The sequence below is a fragment of the Crotalus tigris genome, unplaced genomic scaffold (genome assembly GCF_016545835.1).
Source record: "Crotalus tigris isolate CLP2741 ecotype Arizona unplaced genomic scaffold, ASM1654583v1 scf7180000017560.2302168, whole genome shotgun sequence".
NCBI lineage: Eukaryota > Metazoa > Chordata > Lepidosauria > Squamata > Viperidae > Crotalus > Crotalus tigris.
This window is the reverse complement of record NW_024096474.1, coordinates 1,683,285-1,709,712: the sequence shown is the minus strand read 5'-3', so window position 1 is coordinate 1,709,712 and position 26,428 is coordinate 1,683,285. Positions and strand designations below refer to the sequence as shown.

At 41.0% G+C, this 26,428-nt stretch overlaps 1 protein-coding gene across 3 annotated transcripts in view; it reads left to right on the top strand.

Moving 5' to 3' along the window:
- Positions 1-25,058, top strand: part of COP1 (COP1 E3 ubiquitin ligase) — a 171,340-nt gene extending 146,282 nt beyond the window's left edge. For all 3 annotated transcript variants that reach the window (XM_039348666.1, XM_039348656.1, XM_039348649.1), the window contains exons 19-20: positions 8,915-8,959; positions 23,956-25,058. In XM_039348666.1, the coding sequence (XP_039204600.1) occupies positions 8,915-8,959; positions 23,956-23,973 (63 nt within the window). In that variant the 3' untranslated portion in view covers positions 23,974-25,058. The remainder of the gene's footprint in view (positions 1-8,914; positions 8,960-23,955) is intronic.
- The last annotated feature ends 1,370 nt before the right edge of the window (positions 25,059-26,428 follow it).

The window sequence follows — 26,428 nt, the reverse complement described above, 5'->3', positions numbered from 1 at the left end:
GGCTCTTAAAATTTTTGGAGGTATCTCTTTTAAAATTATCACATCTTGATCAGCAATTTGAAACTTTTGTTTGTAAAAAGCCTGTATAATTTCATTACGGATAGATCTTCTGGAAAAATAAATAACCACATCTCTTGGTAGATTTCTCTGTCTAGCAACCTGTGAATTAACTCTAAAAATTTTTTCTATCTCCTTCTCAATTATTTCAGGCCGCCAGCCAATATTAGGAGCAATATCTTTCACAATAAGCATCTTTAAGTCCTCCTGAGAGTTCTCTCTCAGGCCTCTGATACGCAATGCGTGTTCCATTTCCCTATATTGTGAAATGATTTGTTCATCCTGTGTAATTTCTATCTTGTTCTCTACCTCCTGCATTCTAAATTCCATCCTTGATGCATTTTCAGTAATCTTTTCCATCTGGTCATCAATCCTCTCTATGTGCAGGGCTAAGCCCTGAAAGGCCAGAAGGATATGGTCTCTTACTTGTTTGTTCTTTTTCTCCAATAATTCTTCTGTATTAGCCCTCTCTGCAATTATAAGATCTTTTACCTCCTCCTTAATATCCAAGGCATGCTGTTTTAAAGCATCTTGTAAATCATTAAGAGAAATTGCAGGAGGAGGAGGAGAAGGTGGAGGTGATTTTGGTTTCTGAGATGCAGGCTGAGGCATTGGAGAAGAAATAGGAACCTTAGGGGCGGGAGGCAGACGTTTTGAAGCCATTTTCTAAAGTTCCAAGAAGAAAGATTCTTATTGAAAAAAAAAAAGGCACAGTTCTTTTAAATATTCTTAGAAAAAAAATTGAGAAGAAAAAAGAAGAAAGAATAAAAACCAAATTCTTACTTCTGTGTTTAAAAAGTTAATCTGTATCCAAGTTTAACTTTGTAATGCAAATCAGGCAAGAAAGACGATCGCCATTTTACTTTCCACTTTCCCTTTCTTCTAAAGGGAAAGTGAACAAAAGAAGAGGAAGAGGAAACTTGCTGAGGTTAAAGGCACCATCAAACTTGAGCACAGTCTCTCCTGGTCTGCTCCGTCTGCTTTCAAATACTCACAAGCAGCTGGAAAAAAAAAAGCAGATGTGGAAGCGGCAACTTGCTTCATCCCAAAAGCTTCGGAATGAAGTCTCCCTGGAACGCGGAGTTGCTCAGGCTCCGAGGGAGCTCTACCCTCCGATCCCCAAAATAACAGGAAACCAGGGGAGCTCTTACCTCTACCTGAGAGCTCTCCTCCTCCCTTTTTCCCAGGGAGGAGATTCAAGCCGCGGGACAGCTGATTGTCAAAGTCCCCCGGCTTTTACACGCACCAGGAACGGGCGGCTTTGTAAAACGCCGCCATTCGTCGTCGCTGGAACCACCGGAAGTCCAGTGATTGGCTTAACTTAACAAACAAAAATATACTCCTTCTTGAGGGATGGGATTTATTATATGGATGGCATGCATATTTAATTTATAATAAAAAAGTAGATCAGGTTTTTAAATCTCATATTTTAAGAAACGCTTTATTGCGTGTCTGGAAGCAGTATTATTATGAGTTAAACTATAAAATTCCAATTTGGGGGATTCCTGGACACGCGATAGAGGGGGTATCTAGGGATGTGAATTTGGATAGGATTTCTTATAAGGAATTACTTAGTTTGGTAGGGAAGGATTAGCAATTAAAATCTTTAGTTGAGTTGAAGCAAGAAAATATTGTACACTCTTGGTTTCAGTATAATCAATTGTTAGTTAGGTGGAGTTTAGATCAAAAGGTTGGTATTACTTTAGAGGACATGAATTTGGTAAAACAGATTAAAGATCAAACTCGAGCCCATATAAAGAGAATTTATAATGTTTTAATAGAGTTGGATTCTGAAACGGAGTTAGTCACAGAATTCTTAATATGAGAGTGTTAATATAGCCTCAGTGTCTAAATGCATAGATTGTTTTTCAGAATAAAATTCATAAACTAGTGGATTATCTTTTGAAGATCCATAATTCTTACTTTTTACAATCAAAATTGTTCTACATTTGTTGATCTTAATATTCCCCCTGAATCTGTTCCCCACATTTTTTTTCTTTCTTCAATTTATTTTTCATCTCTTTAAGTTTGTTCTAAATAAGGCATATTTTAATTAAAATTAAATTTATTTTATTAAAATATACAATTGACTGGAAATGTCCTGGAGATGGACTACAACCTTATGTTTGCAAAATGGAATACAATGATTGAGTTTGGTAATGATAACCTTTTTATATAATGAACCGTTACTTCTTGAATCAAAAATACATTACTGGGACATTAAAGGAACTTTATCAGATTATATCTAACTATCTAAAATCTTACATTTACATTTAATTTTATTTAAAAATGACTTGTCGCATATTCTTTATGTGGTAATCCCACAATACAGAAAAATAAATCTCTTTTAGAATGATTTTTTTTCAGCAATATAATGTGACCCACAGAATTCATATTAGGATTAGAAAAAGATTTGACAAAAATCACTTCCTTATGTCCTTCAGCAATAATACTCTATTTAATAATTGTGTGATATTATTGTCAACTTCATTAGAAATATCAAGACTTTTTGCACCGTAATAAATATGCGAAATTTATTGTATAAAGAACTTTTATTCAGTGAATGTCATTAAACAAATTTCAAAAAGCAAAAATAATTCCACTTATGTGGAATATATTGATGTTCTTGTTGGTTGGTTCTGTTTTGCAATCTTTGACAATTTATTGCTTGTCAACAAGCTTCAAGGTTAAAATATATGATGGATTGGAGTTCTGTTGTGCTAAAACTTCATTCTCTTTTCAGAAATATTTTTGGCTGGATTTCCACTTGTAGCTTTCAGCACAGGGACATGAATGCAAAAGTTGAAATGCTAAGCATTTATAAAGATAATTTAGAGGATTACTGTTCTGTGTTGTAAGTTGTTTTGAGGAAGATCACTGCAATAATCTGAAAAACCTGGGGTTCAATTTCATTTTAAGTAGTTGCAAATATAAGAACATTTTAAAAATCTGAAAATGGATAATTTTTCCTGGGTAAATATTCTCAGACTTAGAGAAGTAGGATATTAATCATGGTGTGGATAACAGTATGAATTAAAAGAAAGATTGAACAAAATATTATACAGAAAGGGGGATAGCCTGTCTGATAATGATAGTATCAAATCTACCTATATGCAGTATTAACTTCAGGCTTGTCAAGCAATTAAAAAGTTTTTAGTTGCTTGGTTACTTTTAACTACTTGCTTCAATTAAAATGACTTGTACTTTCAAAGTTTAGTCATATCACTTTTTAAAGAGATTCGGATTCAATACAGAAAAGTTAAAATCTATGGTAGAGAAAGTAAGGAGCATCACTAGTGTCAAGAAACAATCAAGTATTGTACCCTGCTAAAGCTAATTCCTAATTCTTAGAATTTTAATTTTCATGCATTAAATAATATGGTTCTAAACATATTTCTCTCTATGTATATTATTTGGACTCATGACTTTGAAATTTTTATAAGGGTTCTGGTCTGCTATGATTCTAACAATGGCCAGAGAGTACCATTTCTTGATTACATCCGCCCATTCCATCAAATCCAACAGAGGGAGCATGTAATAGGTCCCATCTAATAAAGAGTTTTAGGATCCAGAATGATAGCCTTTTGTGCCATGGCACTTGCCTTCTGAGTCATCTCCCTGAGGTCAGATTGTCCCCGCCCCAACTGGCCTTTTAGAACAAGGCTTTTCAACCAGTGGTACAGGTACCACCTGTGGTACATTGGCACCTGACAGGTGGTACGCAACCATCCTAGAAGAGTAGCGGGGGAGGGTAATGAGCTGAACCGGTGGCAGCACTGTACAAGCCTGAGCGAGAGATGACGAGCTGCAGGGCTGTCAGGGCTCAGCGGAAGCATCAGGATCAGCGCCAGGTTCCAGCTGGAGCTCAGCACCGATCCTGGCGCTTCTGTTGAGCCCAGAAGAAGCACCAATCAGCTGGAAAGCAGCACTGATCCTGGCGCTTCTGCTGAGCCCAGGAGAAGTGCCGATCAGCTGGAATGTTGCAGCATCTCCAGGGTTTTGTGATTTACATTCAGATGCTTAGCAACTGATTCATATTTATGATGGTCACAGTGTGCCAGGGTCATGTGAAATGACCAAAACCTGTTGCAACCAACTAGCAGACAGGGGGAATAAAAACCAAACACCCACCCCACCCCCTCTTCCAATCCTCAACAGAAATGGTCACAACAATGAAAACCTCGGACAGGAGGAAGAGCGCTGCCGGGGGAGCAGGCAGGTGTCTTGCTCAGCTATGGCTTGGGGGGCACTTTTTTCAGTGCCATTGTAACTTCAAACAGTCACTAAGTGAACTGTTGTAAGTCGAGGACTACCTGTACTTTATCACTTTTTCCCCCTTTGGGGGGGGTCATCATGTTTTTGACCTCTTGCTAGGCGACTGGTGGTACTTGGATGTTGCCGTATCCTAAAAGTGGTACAATGGGTGAAAAGATTGAAAAGCCCTGTTTTAGAAGATCCCGAAGTCATGATTTTGCCATCAGGTTTGGGGATCCCATGGAGATATGAAGCCTGTGAAATGTTTGTAATCTGCTGCTTGGTACTCTCACTTATTCTATTTTATGTTTGTTTTAACTTGTTTTTAATGTTATTTATTTATTTAGAAAATTTATATGATTTAAATTTAATTTTTTTATTGGCTTTGGTTAGGGTTATTTATTACATGTGTTTTGATTTTTGCTATTTTAACTGCGGACTGCCAGAGTCACACGTTGAGATCGGCAGCTAAATAAATTGAATGAATAAAATAAAATTCATTTGGCAAAGCTGCTATATGTTTTGATCATCAGTGTTCTTGTTCAGTCTTAAGCCAAACGTTGACTTGGCCTCCTTTACTGCTTCTGCCTCATGTGCTCTTCTTCCTCTATTGTCTGGCATATTGTAAAGAGGAAATTAATAGCTTTCATTTGCCAATTAATTTTATTTTTAGCCACTGTTAATTGCTTTTCTTGGATTTGGTATTATAATATATTATACTTTAAAGTCATATATTCTCCTCTTAGCCCCCATTTTGTCATTTTTAGAGCATTCCAAGAGAGCGTTGCTGAAATTCTGCAAGAAACTCTACAAACATGATAGTATGAGTTTGTGGCTTTTGTAGGAGCAAGGGAAATAAGAATATCCAAAATAGATGTGTTAATATTTGGGCTTAATGTGCCCATTTTTCACTTTTAGCACATCTCCCAACACCAGAAAATTTGGGGGTGGGAGGGGAGAACTCTGAAAATTATCACTTTCCCTGATGAATCTCTAGGAATGCCCTCTTGGTTTCCAGGCTTTCCCACCTCTGATGTGTATATGATCTGCCCTTGTTCAATATCAGTCATTGACAGGATGAGGGAAGAAAGGAATTTACAAATCTAAGTTGAATACTGCTTGGAAAAAAATGATACTATTTTTCTGCATAAGACATAGCGCCAGGATATTTCTTGCCCTTACTTGTCAGGTTTCTCCTCATGTTTCTTTCCAGTAGTGAAATTGGTTTTGAATGAAAAAAGTGATAGACTATCAATTTTGATTTGAGCTAACATTATACCAGAGAAGTCTGGTCTTATTACAGTCATATCCAGCTAATCCAGGTAGATATTAAATCTTTTGGGTCAATTCTTTCTACTAATGTTTATTTCCTTGCTGGCAGGAATCTAAATCTGTGGTTTAAGTTTTGGTCCTCTCTGCAAACACTTTTTGAGAGTATTGAACAATCACTACCAAACACAGACATTTTATTGCCTGGAAGAATTGATAAAGATGTTAATAGTTACATCAGAATGACAAACACAAGAAGACAAGTGGTAGCTCCCTTGATCCTCCATGAATAAAATGCTAAACACAATCAGGGGTTTTCATTATTGAATTTGTCCTTTGGATTTGGTCTACATAATCTGCATGATACTGATCTGGGTGACTCAAATAGGCACTATACATTTCTAAAGCAGCAGTATTGATTATTCTTGATTACACCTACATATTTTCCTCAGGTTAGTTCTTTTGACAGTCATAACAGAGCAGATAAATTCTATCTAGCCCTCTTTCTGACTCTTTTGTTATACAGGGGTTCTCTTCCTGAGAGATGATGTACACCAGATGGTATTACTCAACTTAAACATCACTTTAGATGAAGTTCTAACTTCAGTGAGAAAATTACCGCTTTATTAAAAAGCTAGCAGATGCTAAATCAAAGAGACATCATATTGCAGCTCAACTGAAATATGTATCTAATTTTCAGCATAATCAATCATGTGTACTACACTCAGGTGATCATTGTATGACATCTCAAAAGAATCAATATAAAAAAAGGATGGCTTGATCATGACTATAGGTTTCCATGACAAACTTAAAGAAATATTCAAAGTAGAGTTAGGAAGGGTAAATATAACCCTCTAATCCAGCTATTAGTCCAGTTTTAATTCCAATATAAATAATTATTAAAATGCAATAGTAGCTTAATAAATATTCCCACCTGCAAAAAAAAAATGAGAGAAAAATTCCAGAAATTGGTGACTAATAGCATGCATATGTACTATATAACACTTTACTCACAACAGCTCACATAGAACTCAGTACATTACCAAAGTGGTCACCTATCTTTAAACTAGAATGCAAGTAATGATAGCATTGGCCCTTGAAAAGTCCCTGGAGAATATATGATATCCCCAGAGGTATATAAGCAGAATCTCCATTGGTGAGTCCCTATTCTGACTAAACACTCTTGAAGAAATAGACAAAACATGTTAGAGCTAATAATTGAAAATTGAAAGGATTATATGTCCCAATTTTTAAAAAGATGGCAGGCAATACCTTCCAGCCTTTTTGGACATACTCCAAACTTTATCCTATTATCTTCTGAATAAACTGGAGGACTAGGAAGAAGCAACAAGTTTTTATACATCTGGAGCAGGTAGGATTTCATAAAAGCCAGAGCGCATAAATCACTGTCACTCTGAAGGTCTTAATTCAACAGAACATTAATGGATTCAGAAAACAACTTTATGTAGCAATTGGTTGATTTCACTTTTGTCTTTGATTTAATAGATATGCCGTGATCATTCATTCATTCAATTTCTACAGCTGCCAATCTCAAATAAATGACTCTGAGTGGTAAACAATCATAAAATCAATTAAAACCAAACACAATACATACGTACATACATACATACTTACATACACACAAAAATAATATAATTGTCAATATTAATATAATCAGGAAACCATGCCCTTAACATGCACTGTTATAGGTATTACAATTATTATTTTAACTTGCAATTTCCTTGTTTAGGGTACCTATCCTATTAAACCAAAGGATTTGCTTTAAATACTTGAACACTTTTATTGCTTCTTGCTATTTGTTTTATATTTGGTGTAATTTGTGCTTTTCCCTCCAAATATTTTCTGTCTTCCAGTGATAGAGAATTTGGGTATTCTATAAACCAGGTTTTTTTAACTTTTGGAGAGCTTCAACATAGGAGGTTGAATTGTTGTGCTGAGCATAAACAAACTGACAAAGCTAATAAGGGATCAGTTAGCATGTTGGAAACCACTAGACCAGTGTTTCTCAACCTTGACAATTTTAAGGCATGTGGACTTCAACTCCCAGAATTCCACAGCCAGCCTTAAAATTGTCAAGGTTGAGAAACACTGCACTAGACAATCCAGGGTCTTTATTTGGTCTTTGTTTCGTTTTGGGCGGGAGGTTGGACTAGATGACCTACAAGATACCTTCCAACTCTATTATTCTAATTCTAATTCCTTTCAGAAATATTTCTTCACCTAAACAGAAATAAAATGAGCACAGGCAGGCAAAAAAAGCTGTGGAAATGAGGCAACTTCAACTTCTTGACAGCAAGAAGTTGCAAGTTCAAGGCCAGCAGGCATGTGAGGCAGGAAGTGAGAGGTGTATGAGGTTGGGATCAGGAAGGGTGTGTCAGAATATGCAAAGAATGCCATGCAGGTCAGGAAGAGTGTATGAGAAGTAGCACATATGTTGGGTGGTGGTGGCATGGGTTGGGAAAGATGTATGTGGCTGCCCTGAGGTGCTACATGAATCAGAGAAGGTGCATATGGATAGGTTTGTGGGGATGTGCAAGAAGTGCCGCCATACCACAGGGGAAGATGCACAGGGAGAGTGTAAGGCAGGGTGAGGTGAGACAGGAACAATGCAAGGGGATTCTTCCCTGTTCTCCCTCCTTTCCCTTCCTCCCTCCCTTCCCTGCAAGCATACTGTTGGGTGGGGGAAGCAGAGAACAAGGGATTGTATGAGTGGTTGGTAAACTGTCACAGAATGGTGAAAACGAGGATTTTCAATTGTAGCCTGGAAGCACAGAAACAGCACAACTTCCCGGAGGGAGTAATTTATTTGTTTGTTTATCAAATTTTTATACTGCCCATTTCACCTAAGTGTCTCTGGGCTATTAGGTCCAGGCATTCTGAAAGTTTGCTTGTTTGAGGTACCTTTGTTGACAAAAGTTTTATCCTATGATACACCAATTAAAGGTTGCAGCCAGTTTTATTAGTACATAAATTACAAAATTATGGTTAAATTCAATCATTTTCCATTTTGTTACATAATAAAAGTTGCCTGTTTAGTTTGTTCCAATAGTCAGTGATGAAGTTCAATTGAAGCACCTTTGAATTTGAATTTCTCACTTATTTCCCATGTTCACAGATCATGTTTGACAGATGGTTTGAAGTATCATGTCCCTGACTGGTAGTGTTACAGGCACAACTTCTCAAACATTATGTCAAATTCTACATGTCTCTTGAACACTGGAATCAACCATATCTGATTGTTAAGGCAAACAGTACCCAATTTACTTGGTTACTGCCTGCAGCATAATGTCTGATATTTCTTCTTCTTTTGCAGGAGTCCAATGTGTTGATTGCTGCTAACAGTCAGGGTACAATTAAGGTGAGTTTTAAAATGTTGACCAGGGATAGCAAGAAGGTTACAGAAAATTAGAAGAGACTTTGTCAGGACTTCCATTTTTGTACAACTGTTTATAAGTTAAAATGACTTATTTGCATCTACTGTAGGCCGAGGAGATGGGAATAATGTCAGCTGCAAATTGGTGCTGTCCACTTAGAAAAAAATGTGGAATGTAATGGTATCTAGCAGGCACTAGTTTTAAAGACATTTATAGAAAACAATAAGCTGCAACTAAAATATTGTACACTCCATAGTCAAAAGAATGAACTGATGCTGAAGTTTGTGAACCTTTTTAAATGTTCAGTATTTCAGTGTAAGTATAACCTAAAATGTGAACTGTTCTCCACACAAGTCCCAGAAGTAGATCAAAATAATTCAATTAAAACAAATGAGTCAAAACATTCTACTTCTTCATTTATTTATTAAGAAAAAATATCCAAAGCTACACATTTGTGTATGGTAAAAGTATGTGAACCTTTGCTTTCAGTAACTGTTGTGTCCCCCTTGGGCAGCAATAACTGCAACTAAACATTCCTTAAAACTGTTGATCAGTCCTACACATCGACTTGGAGGAACATTAGCCCATTCTTCCTTACTTTTAACTCAGGGATGTTGGTGTACTTTCTCGCATGAACTACCCACTTCAGGTCCTTCCACAACATTTCTATAGGATTAAAGTCAGGACTATAACTTGAAGGTTCCAAAACATTAACTTTCTTGTGCTTTAACTATTCTTTGATCATATGACTCGTATTTAGGGAGATGGTCTTGCTATGTGACCCACATTCTCCAGCATGATTGGATGGAGAATCCACAAATGGGTTGTCTTAATCTTCTTGCTCCAATAAGACTAAGTCTGGTGTAGATATGCCTCTGCTGTGCAATAGCACCCCAGTTTTAGACATAGTATTTTGCTCTACAGACGCGTTTTTTTTTTCAGCTTCCAAGAGCAGAAGGATTAAGACAGGTATACATCCCTAGTTTTTCATCCTTTCTTTCTGGACATTAATCCATTCATTAGTAGAAGTAATATCGTTTGAACTTCTTGATCAGGAAGATCCTACCTAGATCTTTCCGCAGGCTACTGCCTGCCCAATTTGACCTGCCTAACTTCACACGACTCGTCGTGTGCTTAAATTCCCTTCGGAGGCATCAGCTCGCTCCCCTGACCGGCGCGCAGCCTTAAAGCCTCACCTCTCAAGATGGCCGAGCCAGGCTGCCTGTGAGTCGATGTGGCCTCTCCTGTCTGAGGTGGGCCGAAACAAGAAATTGAGAGGCTCCACGGCACCGCCAACCAGCTGATCAGCGCAGTGCCTTTAACTTCATTTGGAGGCATCAGCTCGCTTCCCTGACTGACGCGCTGCCTAAGACCTCGATCCTCAGCCGGGCACATCAGGCTGCCTTTGAGGCAGCATGGCCTCTAGACTAACCAAGGAGAGCAATTAGGAAGATCTGCGGCACCACCAGCCAGCTGATCGGCGCGAAAACGTTGAGGTGAGAGGAGACTTACCGGCAGGTCAGGAACACACCGTGCCTTCCAGAGGAACCCCGGAGCTTCCTTTAGGAACTAGGGCTCAATTGCGAAGGTGCTGACCTCAATGCACAGGGGCCTCAGCTAGACTCTTTCTTCAGTCTCAGAGGCCTTTGTTGGTTATTTTTAGTATGCTTTAGTCACGGCCGCCATTTTGTTTACGGCCACCATTTTGTGATCTTGATTCTCTATCTTTCAACTGAGCCTGGGGAGGGCAAGCTCATCCCCATAAGGACGCATTGCCTCATTCATTGACACCCCCCCACCACCACCATCCCTCATCTGGGTTCTAGCCATCCTCTGATTGGATTTCTTGAGAGAGGTGCCTCATTTCAGTGGTTATTCACAGCGCTTGAGGGGGGCGCTTCACCACTGGATTGATCCCTCAAAGGCCTGTTGTCTCACATGTTGGATCATTAGGTCTCAGATAGGATAGTGATAGTTAGCAATTTCCCTTTAAGAAAAGAAAAAGACAGAAAGGAGTTTGCCTATTACTATGGCAGACAACTCCTTCCATCTGCCCTTACAGGACACTACCGAGCCCCCTGCCAAAAGAAACACAAAGCCTCTACTGAGGCGGTTGGGAAAAATGTGTTGAAGGCCAAAGTGCAGTCCTCCAAAAAACCTAAAGCAACTAGCAGGGAGATCACCAGGCATCGCCAGATCTTGGAAGAAGAATCATCCAGGGCAAGGTCCATGGCTCCAGGCCAACCGCAGACCGCTACTGCACCTGCAGGGTCCATATTTGAGCCCTTGTCTTCCCATTGTAATTTGGCTCCAGAGGCCTGGTCTCCCCCTAGGGATATGGCACAGATTGAAACCATCATGTCAGGGCTAAACCTAGGAATACAGGAAGTTGCTGCGCAAGGCACCGCCCTATCTGAGCCTCAGGCTACCTTTACACCTACCAGAGCAGGCCTTCACCCTCCCGAATCACAGTCACTAGGGCCTGAACATTTTCAGGCTATGATAACTCAGGCCTTTGCCCAGTTCATGGCCTCTTCTGTTTCCCAACGACCTCCACAAATTCCTACAGAGCCTCCATGGTCTTTTCTGCACCCTGAATCTTCAGACCTTACACAGGACATTTCTTCGGAATCGGACCCGGCGGACTTCGATCCTTCAGACCTGATCCTGTCGGATGATGAAGGCGCTTCAACATCGGATCTGGCCCCACCCGTTGGTCTTTTTGATCATTCCCTTTTCAGCTCCTTGCTGCTAAAGGCCTGCACGACAGCTAACATCACCCCGGAGCAGGAGACCCCAGCTCCATCGACATCCAAGGACCCTAATCAGCTCTACGCTGAACCGGTGGTGCCACAGAAGCATATCCCTTGCCCCCCTTTTTCCGTGACACAGTGCAGAAACAGTGGGGTAACCTGGGGTCTATTCCTAATCTGGGATCTGCAGAGAAAAAATTGTTTAATGTGCCCCCCCCTCCCTTCCTTTTTGGAGGTTCCCCAAATTGACGAGCCTCTGAATTCTCTGTTTTCCAACACAAATATTTCAGGCGACATAACCGAGGCGCTTAAGGCTGAGGACAAAAAATTTGAGGCGGCCTTGCGCAGATCACATCAAGCGTCGGCCTGGGCAATTAAAGCCTCCACGTCCATGGCCTTTTTCGCTTGGGCTTCAATACTGTGGCTGCGTGATTCCCCCTGACCAGGTTCGCGTTCACCAGAACCTGGGTAAGCTGTTGGCCACATCCCAGTACATGGCTGACACCTCCCTCCATGCCACCAGATATTCTTCACAAGCCACAGCGGCGGACATTTCAGCCTGCAGACTTTTGTGGCTCAAGAACTGGCGGGCTGACCTAAAAGCAAAGTGGTGCCTCGCTACTAAGCTTTATGCCGGGGGACATCTTTTTGGCGCAGCCCTCGATCTTTACTTAATCGAAGGCAAGGACAAGCGCAAAACTCTTATTAACACCGCTAAAAAGGGAGATAAGCGCTCAGGGGCCGGGTCATCACAGAACTACTACCGTAGGCAATCCTTTCGGCCAGCTTCCAACTGGGACTGGGCCCAGGCCTCTCGTCCCTTCTACCAGAGACCAGAGCGCCAGCAGGACCGTTCTGCATCCAGAACCCAACCAAAAGTCCAGGCCAAGCGGCCCTTTCGAGGTGCTGGAGGACGTTTTTTTAAACAAGGCAAGTGACTCCTCGGACACCCCTCCTATAGGAGGCCGGCTGTCCCTTTATTCTGACATATGAGCAGCCACCACCATGGACTCATGGGTCTTAAACACCGTTACTCAGGGTCTGATGCTGGAGTTTTGGTCCAGTCCACCGGATCGGTTCCGGTCTTGCCCCATTCCCATGAACAAGAGCAGAGCAGCCCTCATGTCAGAGGCCATAGCTTACCTTTTACAGATACAGGCCATAGAACCAGTACTACAGGACCAGGAAAGACGGGGGTTCTACTCAACTCTTTTCGTCGTTCCCAAGTCTTCAGGGGCCTGGAGGGCAATCTTAGACTTAAAAAGTCTAAATTACTATCTGATGTACAGGAAGTTCAAGATGCAGTCGCTACAGTCGATCTTGGCCAACATCAGAAAAGGGGACTTCCTGACATCAATAAACCTGACTGAGGCATATTTACATATCCCTATTCTCCCTGGGCAGTGCAAATTTCTCAGGTTTAGTTATGCCCACTGGCACTACCAGTACAAGGCCTTATCATTTGGCCTCTCTTCAGCACCTAGAGTATTTACAAAGGTACTGGCAGTGCTGGCCGCCCACCTGAGAAAGTCTCCGATCAGAGTCCAGTGTTATCTGGACGATATACTAATACAATCCTCTTCCTTCCAGAGGGCTCAGTCAGACCTCGCCCTAGCTATCAGGACCTTTCAGGAGCACGGGTTTTCTGTCAATTTTCAGAAAAGCCATACTGTGCCCTCAACCCGGCTCCTGCACCTAGGGGCAATCATAGACACGAGCAATTGCATGGTCTATCTATCACAGGACTGTCGGGACAGCATTCGGGCCCTTGTCCATCGAATCTGAAGAGACAAGGTAGTCACATTAGCCTTGTTGTCGCAACTCCTGGGGAAGATGGTATCCTGTGTGTAGATCGTTCCGTGGACATGCTTCACGCCCGGGAACTGCAGTGGCTTCTTCTACCATTTCAGAGGCTACACATCAGCGCCTCCAACCAGAAGGTTCGAGTTCCGTGGCTGCCGTTGAACTCCCTTCGACGGTGGGCTTCCCCAGCAATGACACAGGGTACAGAGTTCAGAGAGCCAGCCAGAATTACCCTCACCATGGACGCCAGCCTTTTCAGCTATGATCCGAAAGACTCTACACGAATGAGCGGAGATCCTCCTGATTGCACCGCATTGGCCGAGACATCTGTGGTTCGCCGACCTGATGGAGCTCTCCGTCTCCCCCCCCCCATGGAGAATCCCAGCAGGTCGTATTTCCCTCACTCGGGAAACTCCAGCACCCGGACCCGCAGTGGCTCCAGCTAACCGTTTGGCACTTGAGAGGTGGGCCTTGAGCCGAGACTCATATTCGTTGAGGGTGATAGCCATGATTCAACAATCCAGGCGCCCCTCGACGAATAGGATATATGATGCCACATGGAGGAGTTTTTGCACTTGATGCTCAGGTCATAAGGTGGAGCTCGCGAGCATCTCTGTTCCAATTGTGTTGGAATTTCTGATAGATGGGTTGGACAAGGGACTATCCCTGAACACCGTCCATAGACAGGTCGCGGCTCTCGCTAAGGTACTCACGTGTGACAATGCCGCTCCCTTGACACACCATCCTACGGTTCGTTCCTTTTTAAAGGGAGCAACCAACGCCAAGCCACCGACAGTACACCGTTACCCTTAGTGGGACCTACACCAGGTCTTACAGGCCCTCATTGCACCACCTTTCGAGCCTATTACCACATGTTCACTTAAACTATTATCTATGAAGGTGGCATTACTTGTGGCGGTTACGTTGGCCAGGCGAATTTCGAAACTGGCCACTCTTTCCATCAGAGAGGACCTGTGCATTTTCCATGTAGACAGGGTAACCCTCAGATTAGACCCTTCCTTTATTCCCAAGATAAATTCCTTGTACCATAGGTCCCAGAAAGTGGTCTTACCAAATTTCTGTCCTAACCCGTCACATGACCTTGAGAACAGTGGCACACACTTGATGTTCGTAGGGCTGTGCAACGTTACATCAAACGGACTTCGGCCTTCCGTAAATCCGAAGCATTGTATCCTTTCAACCTTCATTCATGGGCCAGAAGGTGTCTTCCTCAACAATAGGGAGATGGATTAGGGCCTGCATCGCCGTAGCATACAAGACACAATCGCTAACAATTCCTAGGCATATCATGGCCCATTCCACCTGGGGCGCCGCCACTTTGGCGGCTTGGGCGACCCAGGCATCCATAGGGGAGATTTGCAGGGCGGCTACATGGTCCTCGTCCTTTGTCTGTCACTATAAAATTGACAAATATGCCTCTTCAGATGCCTCCTTTGGTCACAGGGTATTGCAACACATGTTGTCATCTAGCGGGGCCCAGGCCCAAACTAATCCCCCCCTTAGGGACACAGGGCTTTGGTATGTCCCATTTGTGGATTCTTCATCCAATCATGCTGGAGAAGGGGCGTTGTCTTACCTGAATGCCTTTTCTCAGCATGATGATGGAGAATCCACTCCCTCCCGTTTAGGGTCAGTTTGGCCCTGGTTCCAGTGTTAGAAAAGTGCACGCATCGGACTAATGTCTGTGTATTGCCTTAGTCTCAAACTGGGGTGCTATTGCACAGCAGAGGCGTATCTACACTTCAGACTTAGTCTTATTGGAGCAGGAAGATTAAGACAACCCATTTGTGGATTCTCCATCATCATGCTGAGAAAAGGCGTTCAGGTAAGACAACACCCCTTCTCTTGAGCTTTTGTTCAGGGACAGATAGCCTGATGTTTTCCTGTAAAATACTGGTACAATTCAAAATTCAGAATTCCATCAGTGATAGAAAACTGTCTTGAACCAGAGACAACAAAACAGGCCCAAACAATGGTATAGCCATCACTATCTTTCACAACATACTGGTATTTGTTGCACACAAATATGTAGCTTTGGATCATTTGCCTTAATACATCAGTGAATAAATATAATGTTTTCACACATTTGTTTAATTGGCTTGGCTTGTTTATTTAGTTCTGAGAATGCATCACATTTCAGGGCATACCTCTGCAGAAATATTGAAAATTCAAAAAGATTCACAAACTTTTAGGCATCCTTATCTCTGTTTGGTTTCGTATGAGATGTTCTTTATCGTCTTTCCAGGTAGTACTCATAAATAGCTCAAATTTTCTGGCCTTCATGAAAAAAGGTCTGGGAATATTTAGACATCTCCCTTTGGTCATTAAATGAGTGAGAATTAAATTTGTTATCTTCTCTCTTTGAACCTTTCTGATGTACACCTCAACAGCAGCACTTTGAACATTGAAGTTACTTTGTTTTACTAATTTATCCATCAATTTTTTATTACATCAACTATCAAAATATGATGATTTACAATAAAAACATAAAGTCACAGTTGTCATTTCTAAATTAAATGTTAAAAATTAATCTAAAGCAATTAGCAATTAAATGCCTATTTAAAACTTTATTTTAAAGTTTTTTAAATCTCTCTAAGGAGATCTGTTCCATCTATTCTACATTGCCAAGAGTCTTAATGAATTGGAGGAATTCATAAATAATGCAAACACTGTAGGAGTCTTGACAGCCTTCTAACAACACAAAACAATACACCACTAGTTTAAAGGTACAATATATACACACAAAAAAAATAGCGAAGATCCTATTGTGGGTATAATCCTCCCATTTGTACAAGAAGCAGGGTTTAGAAATGTATTGACATTACTTCCTTTGGAGGAAATAATTTCAAAGTGCACCCAGCTGGTCAGCTCCATCAGTCAAGACCCTATCAATCTAATTCATTTTTCTTTTCTTTTTTATTTTTCCACTACATTATTTAGTTTAATTGTTAGAATCAGAAGCTGTGTGGCCAGACTCAGAAACTTAACTGAAGACACAGCAAGAACTGCTTCCAGCAGTACAAATTGCTGGAAGAATAATAAGAGGTCTTAAGAAAGAAGAAGGGACCTTGAGAAAAATGATAGAATTAAAACATTTATACAAAATCAAGGTCACCTGTTAGGATATACAGTATACAGTATATAAATTGTTACTGAATTACAGTATGGAAAAGGAACAAATAAACATCATGTTAAAGTGGATGCAAAATTTTTGAAAAGTAGTCACAGTACATTAATGAGAAATGCTGCAGAAACAAATCAATGTAATTTACTTCCTGATACAGTTTAAGGGAAAATTGGGATAAAGTATTTATAGGCACACTGATGATGTTATCTAGTTTGATAGTGAAATATCTGCAAGAAAACAGCCAAGTTCAGAGACCACCAACAACCCAATGGTATATAACTCCATCAGTAATTATCAAGATAGACAAATCATATAACAATAAACGTTGGAAATGTGAGAATAAATAAGGAATATTCTATCATGTATGTTGGTTTTGTAAAAAAAATCTCAGAAGTACTAGAAAGAAATACATCAAAATATTCATAAAATTCTACAAATAAAATTTGAATGAAAATTACAAATATTTTTTTAATTATAATACCCCACAATAGATGAAAAATATAATTTGATACAGTACATGTTGATAACTTCAAGAATAAATTTGGCACAACATTGGAAAAATTAAATTTTGTTTACAATGCAAGATTGGGAGACTAAAACGGGAGAATACAGATAGTCTTCAAGTTACGAATGCAATGGAGCCTCCCCATTCCATTCATAATGTGAGGATTCGTAGGAGTGAATGGCGTACCTTGAATGCAATCACTCCCTGCTTTCGCTCAGGCATTCGCTAATCGAATGTGCAGTTCGTTAAGTGCACATGAGGTATCAGGGTGAGGAAGGCCATGAGGGGGCCTAGTGATAGAACAGGCCACCTGCTTCAGACCACCCAAGGCCTCCCCAGACCCACTGAGATATGTCATGCTCCCCACAAGTGCTTCTCCCCCAATCCTGCCATGCCGGTCACTTACCTTGTGAAGATCTAGCCAGCTGTCTCCTCTCCAACTGTCTCCTCTCCAGCCTCTCTGCCAGACAAGATCACAGCCCCCAGAAGCTTCCAGTGTCCATGCAAAAATCACTGCCTCAAAGCATCCGGCCAGCTTGCAAAAACTTTGGGTGCCGAGACTGGAAGCTTCTGGGTGCTGTGATCTCACGGGACTTCAGGTTTCCAGTCTCTGTGCAAAATGTCTTTGAGGAAAGACTCTTGCTTAGCCTCAGCTATCAGAGAAATCACCCAGTCTATACAATCAGCAAATATAAGTTCAGTAATTTGCTAGCACTGGAGTCTGAATTCCATTTTATTCATTTATAACAACTTTTAAAGAAAAATACACAAGCATAAAGATACAAAAACTAAAAACCAACAACCAATAATAAAACATAAGTAAAAACTTTTGTGGAAAAATGTAATGATACATTATTCCCTTCCCTCATATTTATTTCCCTAACTGCTAAACACAACCTAAATATTTGCACTTCACATTAAATGTGTTACATTCAAAATTATTGCTACGTTTGTAGAAGTGATTTTTTCTATTGCTTTTCATTGATCTCAAGACTCTTTTCCTAGACCCCATGTTTCAAAAGACTGGATTTGCCTTGCTGTGTAATACGTCGTATATAGAGGGCCATTAACTTTAGTTAAACCTCTATCTTAACTACGGGAGAAATGCATGCGTCAATCTGAAGCTCCATTCTTGGCAGCAAAGACGTTTTGCATAGATGGCAAAAGGCTTTGCAAACAGAGGGAAGGCTTTAATGTTTCACGCCTATCTCCATTTACAAAGCCTTTTGCCGCAGATCTCATCCAGGGCTCCGTTTGCAGAGAACAGAGGCCTAAAATACCATGAGATCATGCAAGATCTCGCACTACTGATCTTGCATGATCTTGCGGTACTTTAGGTCTCCATTCTCTGCGAACACACCAAAGGCCTGAAGCAGTGAAACAGGCCAAGAAACGAAGGCTCCCTAGATCTTCACAAGGTGAATATACACAGGCCTAGTGCCTATGGGGATCCAGCAGCGGGGGGGGGGCAGGGGGAGAGAGAATAGCTAGGGTGAATGTTGTAGAGCCTCTATGGTTGTTCGTAAAGGTGAATGACTGCTGTGGTGCTGCAACATTCATAATTTCAAGACTTGTTCATAAACATTAGGGGGTGCTTATCACATAACTTTGAACGTTCACTAAGGGATTATCTGTACGTAGTAATGGCAAGTGATAGTAGTTAAGATAGAAGTTTAACTAAGCAGGAATGACCTCCTATATACCATATTTTTCCGTGTATAAGATGCTATTTTTTTCTGCAAACTCCCTATTCAAAAATCAGGTGCGTCTCGTACACGGAAAAATAATGGTAACCTCCACAACCCAGGGCATGCCTGTGTGGGTTGCCATGCCGCCTGGTGCAGGTGTCAAGCTCCTGTGGACTTGACACTAATGGGAAGGAGGAGGGAGCAAGATCGTCGGCCGGCGGAACTTCCAGATTTGCTGGCTCAGCTGTTAGGCGCTGAGGGTGCGTCTTATAGACAGAAAAATATGGTACCATATTTTCCTAAAAATAAGACCAGGTCTTTTTTTTTTTTTTTTTAGCCTCCAAAAGAGGCACCAGGTCTTATTTTCGGGGGATGTCTTACCTCTGGCACTGACAGCTCCGCACAGCAGGTCCACTTCTTCTGGGCCTGTAGGAGCAGCTTCATTCTGGCCTGCATTTTGCAGTCAGGCCTTTCCAGAAGGCCTATGCAGCCAAGTACTGAGCTATGGATTCAGAACTCAGCTGCAGAGGTCTTGCAGAACAGAGCTATGGATTCAATCCATAGCTCGGTTCTTGGCTGCACAGGCCTTGTGGAAAGGCCTGACTGAGAAATGCAGGCCTGGCTGCAGAAGACGCCGCAGAAGAATTGGGCTGGTGAGGAGAGGCCTGGCTGCAAGGTAAGTGGGTGCAGGGCGTGTGGGACAGATCCACCCCCCACCCTAGCTTGATTTTTAGGTGTGTGCCTCACCCAAAGCTAGGACTTATTTTTGGGGTAGGCCTTACTTTCAGGGAAACAAGGTACTATGTATTACATAGCAAGACAAATCCAGACATTTGAAATATGGGGTCTAGGAAAAAAGTCTTGAGATTATTTAAAAGCAATAGAAAAAATCATTTCAACAAACATAGCAATAATTTTGATTTAATAATTTAATACACATTTAATGTAAAGTGCATATATTTAGGTTGTGGTTAGAAGTTAGGGACATAATTGTGAGGGAAGGGGATAATATATCTTTAATTTTTTCCACTAAAGTTTTTACTTATGTTTTATTGTTGGTTGTTGGATTTTAGTTTTTGTATCTTTATGCTTGTGTATTTTTCTTTAAAAGTTGTTACAAATGAATAAAATGGAATTCAGACTCCAGGGCTAGCAAATTTCTGAACATATATTTGCTGATTTGTACAGACAGGGTGATTTCTCTGATAGCTGAGGCTGAGCAAGAGGCTTGACCCCCAGTAGTGAAGCAGCATAGCCCCACATCTCTGTGCCATGCTCTTCACAGTGAAAAACAGCTGATCGCAAGTGAATCCTCATTCATCTGGCAGACCTCCAGATGTGATCATGGGATAGTTGAGCAGTACATTTTCAATATCCCACCCATGAGGAATATGAAAGATGAAGGTTATAGGTAGTTGAAATGGTTGTAAGTCAGGGATAACAAGTACTGCTGTCAAGTTCTCCACTGTGGTGGCCTGTTGGGGAAAACAAGGAAGGAGACCGGAAAATGGCGTTGAATGAGGGAGAGATGCCTAGACCAGTGATGGCGAACCTTTTAGAGACCGAATGCCCAAACTGCAATCCAAAACCCACTTATGTATAGTCGGGTGCCAGGTAGGTATGGCCCATTGGGTGGGCATGGCTGTGGTGCTAACGGCAGACTGGGTGGGACTAAAAAGTTCAATCAATCAATTCCAACTATGTGAGATCTTTTTTTTCCTGCGAAAAGGTTTTATAAAACCCAGCTGAAGGCCTAGGACTGGGGCGACGGCGCCACAGGTTCGCCACCACAGGCCTAGACTCTCCTTTATATGGCATGCTACTAGACACCTCCTTCAGGACCAATCACACAGGATAGGACTTGTCCCTAGATGAGAAAGAAACCCTGAAGATTTCCCACAAATACCCAGGAAAATCTGCAACATTTTAGGCCTAAAGCAGGGATCCCCAACCCCAATCCATGGACCAGTACCGGGCTGCGGCATGCCAGCAACTGGTCTGCACAAACAAGCAAAGCCCCATTCACAGGATGCAGGCAGCACACAAAACCACGCACCCTCCGGTCTGTGGAGAAACCTCTCCATGGAACCGGTCCCTGGTGCCCAAACGGTTGGCGACCTCTGGCCTAAAGGAACTTTAACTGTTCTTTCCCATGGATCCCCTGTTAGATCTACTGGCAGTAGAGATGGTCCTGATACCCAACAATTCTACCATATGCTTTCCTTTTCCTGAACATATAAGTTCCTAGGGTAGCTGTTGAACTTTCTTGCAGTCAGTATTAGATCTCCATAACATCTCCTTAATAGACAATGCTGAGGCAGCATTTCAGAGGTTCTTTTTATAATGAGAAGAAAGATGACCAAGGCCTTGGGACAGCTATACCAACTTCAGAAGTTTTGAATGCTCCAACACTGGACATTTTAAAGAAGAAATGATATACGGTTTCCTGCCTGAGCAGGGGGTTGGACTAAAAGACCTCCAAGGTCCCTTCCAACTTCTTCTTCTTCCTCCTCCTTTACTTCCTCTTCTTCCTCTTCCTTCTCATTATTATCATCATCATCATCATCTAACAATCCAAGAGCAGAGAGAACTCAGCAGAAAGAAGGTGGCCAAGGCTGTTGCCTTCGTGGCGGATGCAAGCTTGAATGGTGTCCAGTTCTCACCGTGATAGCATAGATGATGAATACACTGGTCTGTTGTAGAAAATGGTATCTTGGGCTTATAAGGATTTGTTTTCTCCAGCCCACCCAGGTATTACCAACAAAAGTACCATTGCACTCCTTATGCCTGTTTCCTGTGGCAGGGGGGTTGTTTGCTTAGTTTTTTCAGCACTCCTTCTGGCTTGTTAGTTTAAATTTGGGAAAGGAGTTATCTCCTCCAGAGGAAGAATCATCTGACCATTTCTAAGGCTTGCTTCCAAGAGAGTGTGAGGGATATACCCATAAAATGCCATTCTCTCCTATAGTAATACAGATTCACAGTAAATTCAAGATATTGTTTGGTATGCATATTCTATCTAGATGTGTATGTGTGTGTATTTATATATATATATAAATAAAATATATTATCGAATAAAGCTGATTTCAAAATGAAGCTGCTTTAATGTCCCCATCTCTAGCTGTTGAGGGATTTCATGTTCAGAGATGATATATTCTGAGTTGCTTTCCATATCAATGCTAGAATGATGGTTATTAACTTAAAACTTTTGACATTAAAATTATCCCATTAAGCCTGAAGTTACAAGTAGAAGAATTCTCTACCATTTTGGTAAGAGTCCTTTGACACTGGCTCATAACAGAGCTCCCTATTCTATTGAACTGGAGCCAGTGGTGGTGAAAAAAGGCACATTTTGCTGTCAGCCAGTTTGCTTTTTTTCAGTTTCCACATAAAGCTAAGTGTTGTATTATAAGTAATTTTATTATTAAATACAGTGCTGCTTTGCTACTTTGTTTGTGATACTTAGTAACTGAGCAAGAGGAAAGAGCAATTAAGCAACATTTACAATACCCAAGGAACATCATGTTCTGCTCACCAACTTCACATATGCTCCTTTGATAAAATATACAGCCTGTAATTGTCATCATAGGTAGACCTCAACTATGAGAGACAAAATGAGAAAACAAATCCAGACAATCACATTGTCTGATTTGGAAATAATTTATTTGCAAATTATGGTGGAAAATAAGTATGTGGTCAATATCAAAAGTTCATCTCAATACTTTGTTATATATCCTTTGTTGGCAATGACAGAGGTCAAACGTTTTCTGTAAGTCTTCACAAGGTTAGCACACACTGTTGCTGGTATGTTGGCCCATTCCTCCATGCAGATCTCCTCTATAGCAGTGATGTTTTGGGGCTGAAAGACCTAGCCACGTTTCATCTTCAATGCCCTTGCTGATGGAAGGAGGTTTGCACTCAAAATCTCACGATACATGGCCCCATTCATTCTTTCCTGTACACGGATCAGTCGTCCTGGTCCCTTTGCAGAGAAACTGCTCCAAAGCATGATGTTGCCACCCCCATGCTTCACAGTAGGTATGGTGTTCTTTTGATGCAACTCAGCATTCTCTCTCCTTCAAACACGACGAGTTGTGTTTCTACCAAACAGTTCTACTTTGGTTTCATCTGACCATAGGACATTCTCCCAATCCTCTTCTGGATCATCCAAATGCTCTCTAGCAAACTTCAGACGGGCCCGGACAAGTACTGGCTTAAGCAGGGGGACATGTCTGGCACTGCAGGATCTGAGTCCCTGGCGGCGTAGTGTGTTACTGATGGTTGCCTTTGTTACATTGATCCAGCTCTCTGCAGGTCATTCACTAGGTCCCCCCGTGTGGTTCTGGGATTTTTGCTCACCGTTCTTGTGATCATGTTGACCCCACGGGGTGAGATCTTGCATGGAGCCCCAGATTGAGGGAGATTATCAGTGGTCTTGTATGTCTTCCATTTTCTAATTATCGCTCCCACAGTTGATTTCTTCACACCAAGCTGCTTGCCTATTGCAGATTCAGTCTTCCCAGCCTGGTGCAGGTCTACAATTTTGTTTCTGGTGTCCTTCGACAGCTCTTTGGTCTTCACCATAATGGAGTTTGGAGTGTGACTGTTTGAGGTTGTGGACAGATGTCTTTTATACTGATAACAAGTTCAAACAGGTGTCATTAATACAGGTAATGAGTGGAGGACAGAGGAGCCTCTTAAAGAAGAAGTTACAGGTCTGTGAGAGCCAGAAATCTTGCTTGTTTGTAGGTGACCACATACTTATTTTCCACCATAATTTGCAAATAAATTCTTTCCAAATCAGACAATGTGATTGTCTGGATTTGTTTTCTCATTTTGTCTCTCATAGTTGAGGTCTACCTATGATAACAATTACAGGCCTCTCTCATCTTTTTAAGTGGGAAAACTTGCACAATTGGTGGCTGACTAAATACTTTTTTGCCCCACTGTAATTATCATCCTGCTTTACATTTTCAGGCATGTAAAGAAAAATTCCAGCTGCCTGTAGCTCATCTAACCTTGGTTAGCTGCTTATGGGTGTTTTGTGTCTCTGGGGTTAACTTTTTCCCTCTCTTTTTTCCACCAGGTACTGGAACTGGTGTGAAAGATTTTCTCTCTCTCAAGGAGTGGAATACTTGATACAGCTTTCATCTGAAGTTCTCAATGGGACACAAAAATGAAGATAATTTGCTTTTCCTTCTCAGAGTGGTCACGTTTTAGGGGTGGGAGTTCTTTTCTTTTATGGATATTCTTAGGGCAAGTTGGGACTCTGGGAAGTACCAGTGGATTCAGAATTCAAAACCATCAACATTAACTGCACAGACTCGCTGCTGCTGATTCTATTGCTTATCTGATTTTTATGATGGGGTGGGAGGAATGGATGGATTCTTTTAAATAAAAGCAGATGCTGATGCAGAAAAGGAATGGTGAATATTCATTGAACCAGACATAGAAACAGGATGTCCCTTTGTTGATAGGCATGGTAACAGATTTGCCTTGTTGAATGATTTCTGTGAGAGCTATGCTTTGAACCATGGTCTGGATTATTCCTACTGGTCTTCTGTGTTTTACTCCCAAAAGTCTGGTAAGCTGTCTAATCCTGACTGGAACATTGTGAGCATGCATCTGACTTGAGACCCTCAAGTAAAATTTCATTTAGTATTTTTTATTTTATTTTTGGAATGATATGTTCAGGCCATTTTTTACTATTCATTTATTGAAGCTCTCTGTACAGCTAACTAGTGCAGACTCTCTGGTCTGAGAGAGGGCATATAAGCAATTTTATTTCCAGGTCCATCTGCTCCATCACCAGCTCTCATGCCTGCCAGCTATATAAGGATCTCATCTGTGATGTAGACATGTGTTGAATGAGAGCAGATGTGATATGACATAGTTATCCCTATACAAGCCACTAAATGTCAGTAACTAATGACTTTCTGTCTCTTCTGATTTGAGTGGCTATTGAAATTGCTTCACTAAAGGCAACAGTGCCTATCCACACATTACTGTTCCCAATTTGTTCATTCCAATCATCTCACTATTTGTGTCATTTGTAAAAGCCAAGCATTTTGAATGTTGTAATATATTTTGGGACAGGCTTTGGTAGCTTTATTTTTTGAATAAACATGCATATTCTTAATTGTACAAGTGAATGGGAAATAAACTGATTCCAAATATTTCACACTGTTAGTGTGTTGTCCCAAAATAAGACTTATTTGGGGAAAGGAGGTGGGCTTCTAAGTTCTTTTTTTTTTAAATGTATATTTAAGTAATTTTTTACAGTAACAGTCTAAGTATTTAATAAGCAACACGTTGTCTGGGTTATGTGTTTAACAGTAATACAATTTCCATTCTTACCCTTTATTCCATTTTTCTAACCATTTATAAAAATTTTCCCATGTTTGAAAGTATTTTGAATCATGCTTCCCCTTCATTTTCAGTGTAAGCTTATCCATTTCTGCACTGTCCAAAATTTTCTTAATTATGTCTTCTTCAGATAGTTCTTCTTTGTTTTTTCAGTATTGAGCAAATACAATTCTTGCTGCTGTTAATATATGTAATATTAAGTATACACATTTCTTATCATAATTTTCTGAAATTATGCCTAAAAGAAATAATTCCGGTTTATAATCTACATGTGTTCCTATCATCTTTTCTAGCCACCTATGTATTTTTGACTAACAGTTCTTTGCTTTAGGGCATGTCCGCCAAAGATGATAATATGTGCCTGATTTTGTCTGCATTTCCAACAATTGCTAGACGTGTTTTTAAACATTTTTGCTAATCTTGCAGGTGGTAAGTGCCATCTATAGAACATTTTATATAAATTTTCTTTATAAGTAGCTGCCCTCGTTATTTTGTAGTTTCTTTCCCATAGGTTTTGCCATTTTTCTAGCTCTACATTGTGCCCAAAGTTTTTTGCCCAAGTTATCATTGTTTCTATAATTTGTTCATCTTCCATCTTTAAATTTAACAGAAAGCTGTACAGTTTCTTAATCAATTTGTCACCTGATGACAATAGTACCTGGTCTAACGTTTGATCTTTGTAAAAACCATATATTTTCGCATCTTTCTCATATCGCATTTGCATGTGTGGCCACCATGATAGCTCAATGCCCTGTTCTTCCAATTCTTGTTTAGTTTGTAGTTTCCCAACCATATTCAAAATACCTTTATAAGTCACAAGTTTCTCAGACAGGTAGTCCTCAAGTTACAAGTGTAATGGAGCCTGCCCATTCCACTTGTAATTTGAAAACTCATAGAGTGAATCTTGTTCAAGGTGCAAGATTACTCCCTTGCTCGTTAAAATGCATGTGGCTCATTAAGCAAACATGAGGTATCTCAAGGTGGGGAAGGCCATAGAGGGCCTAGTGCTAGGACAGGACCCCAAAGCCTCCACAACCCACTAAGATACCGCATACTTCCCCCTCCCTGCTGTGCTGGACTCAACTGGAAAACCTCTGGAGGCATGCAGAAGCCCGCCCCCAACCTCCATTCCTGGCGCAAACGGCTAGGACAATGCCTTCGCGGCTTGGATCAGGCCCTTGAAAGTTCCATTC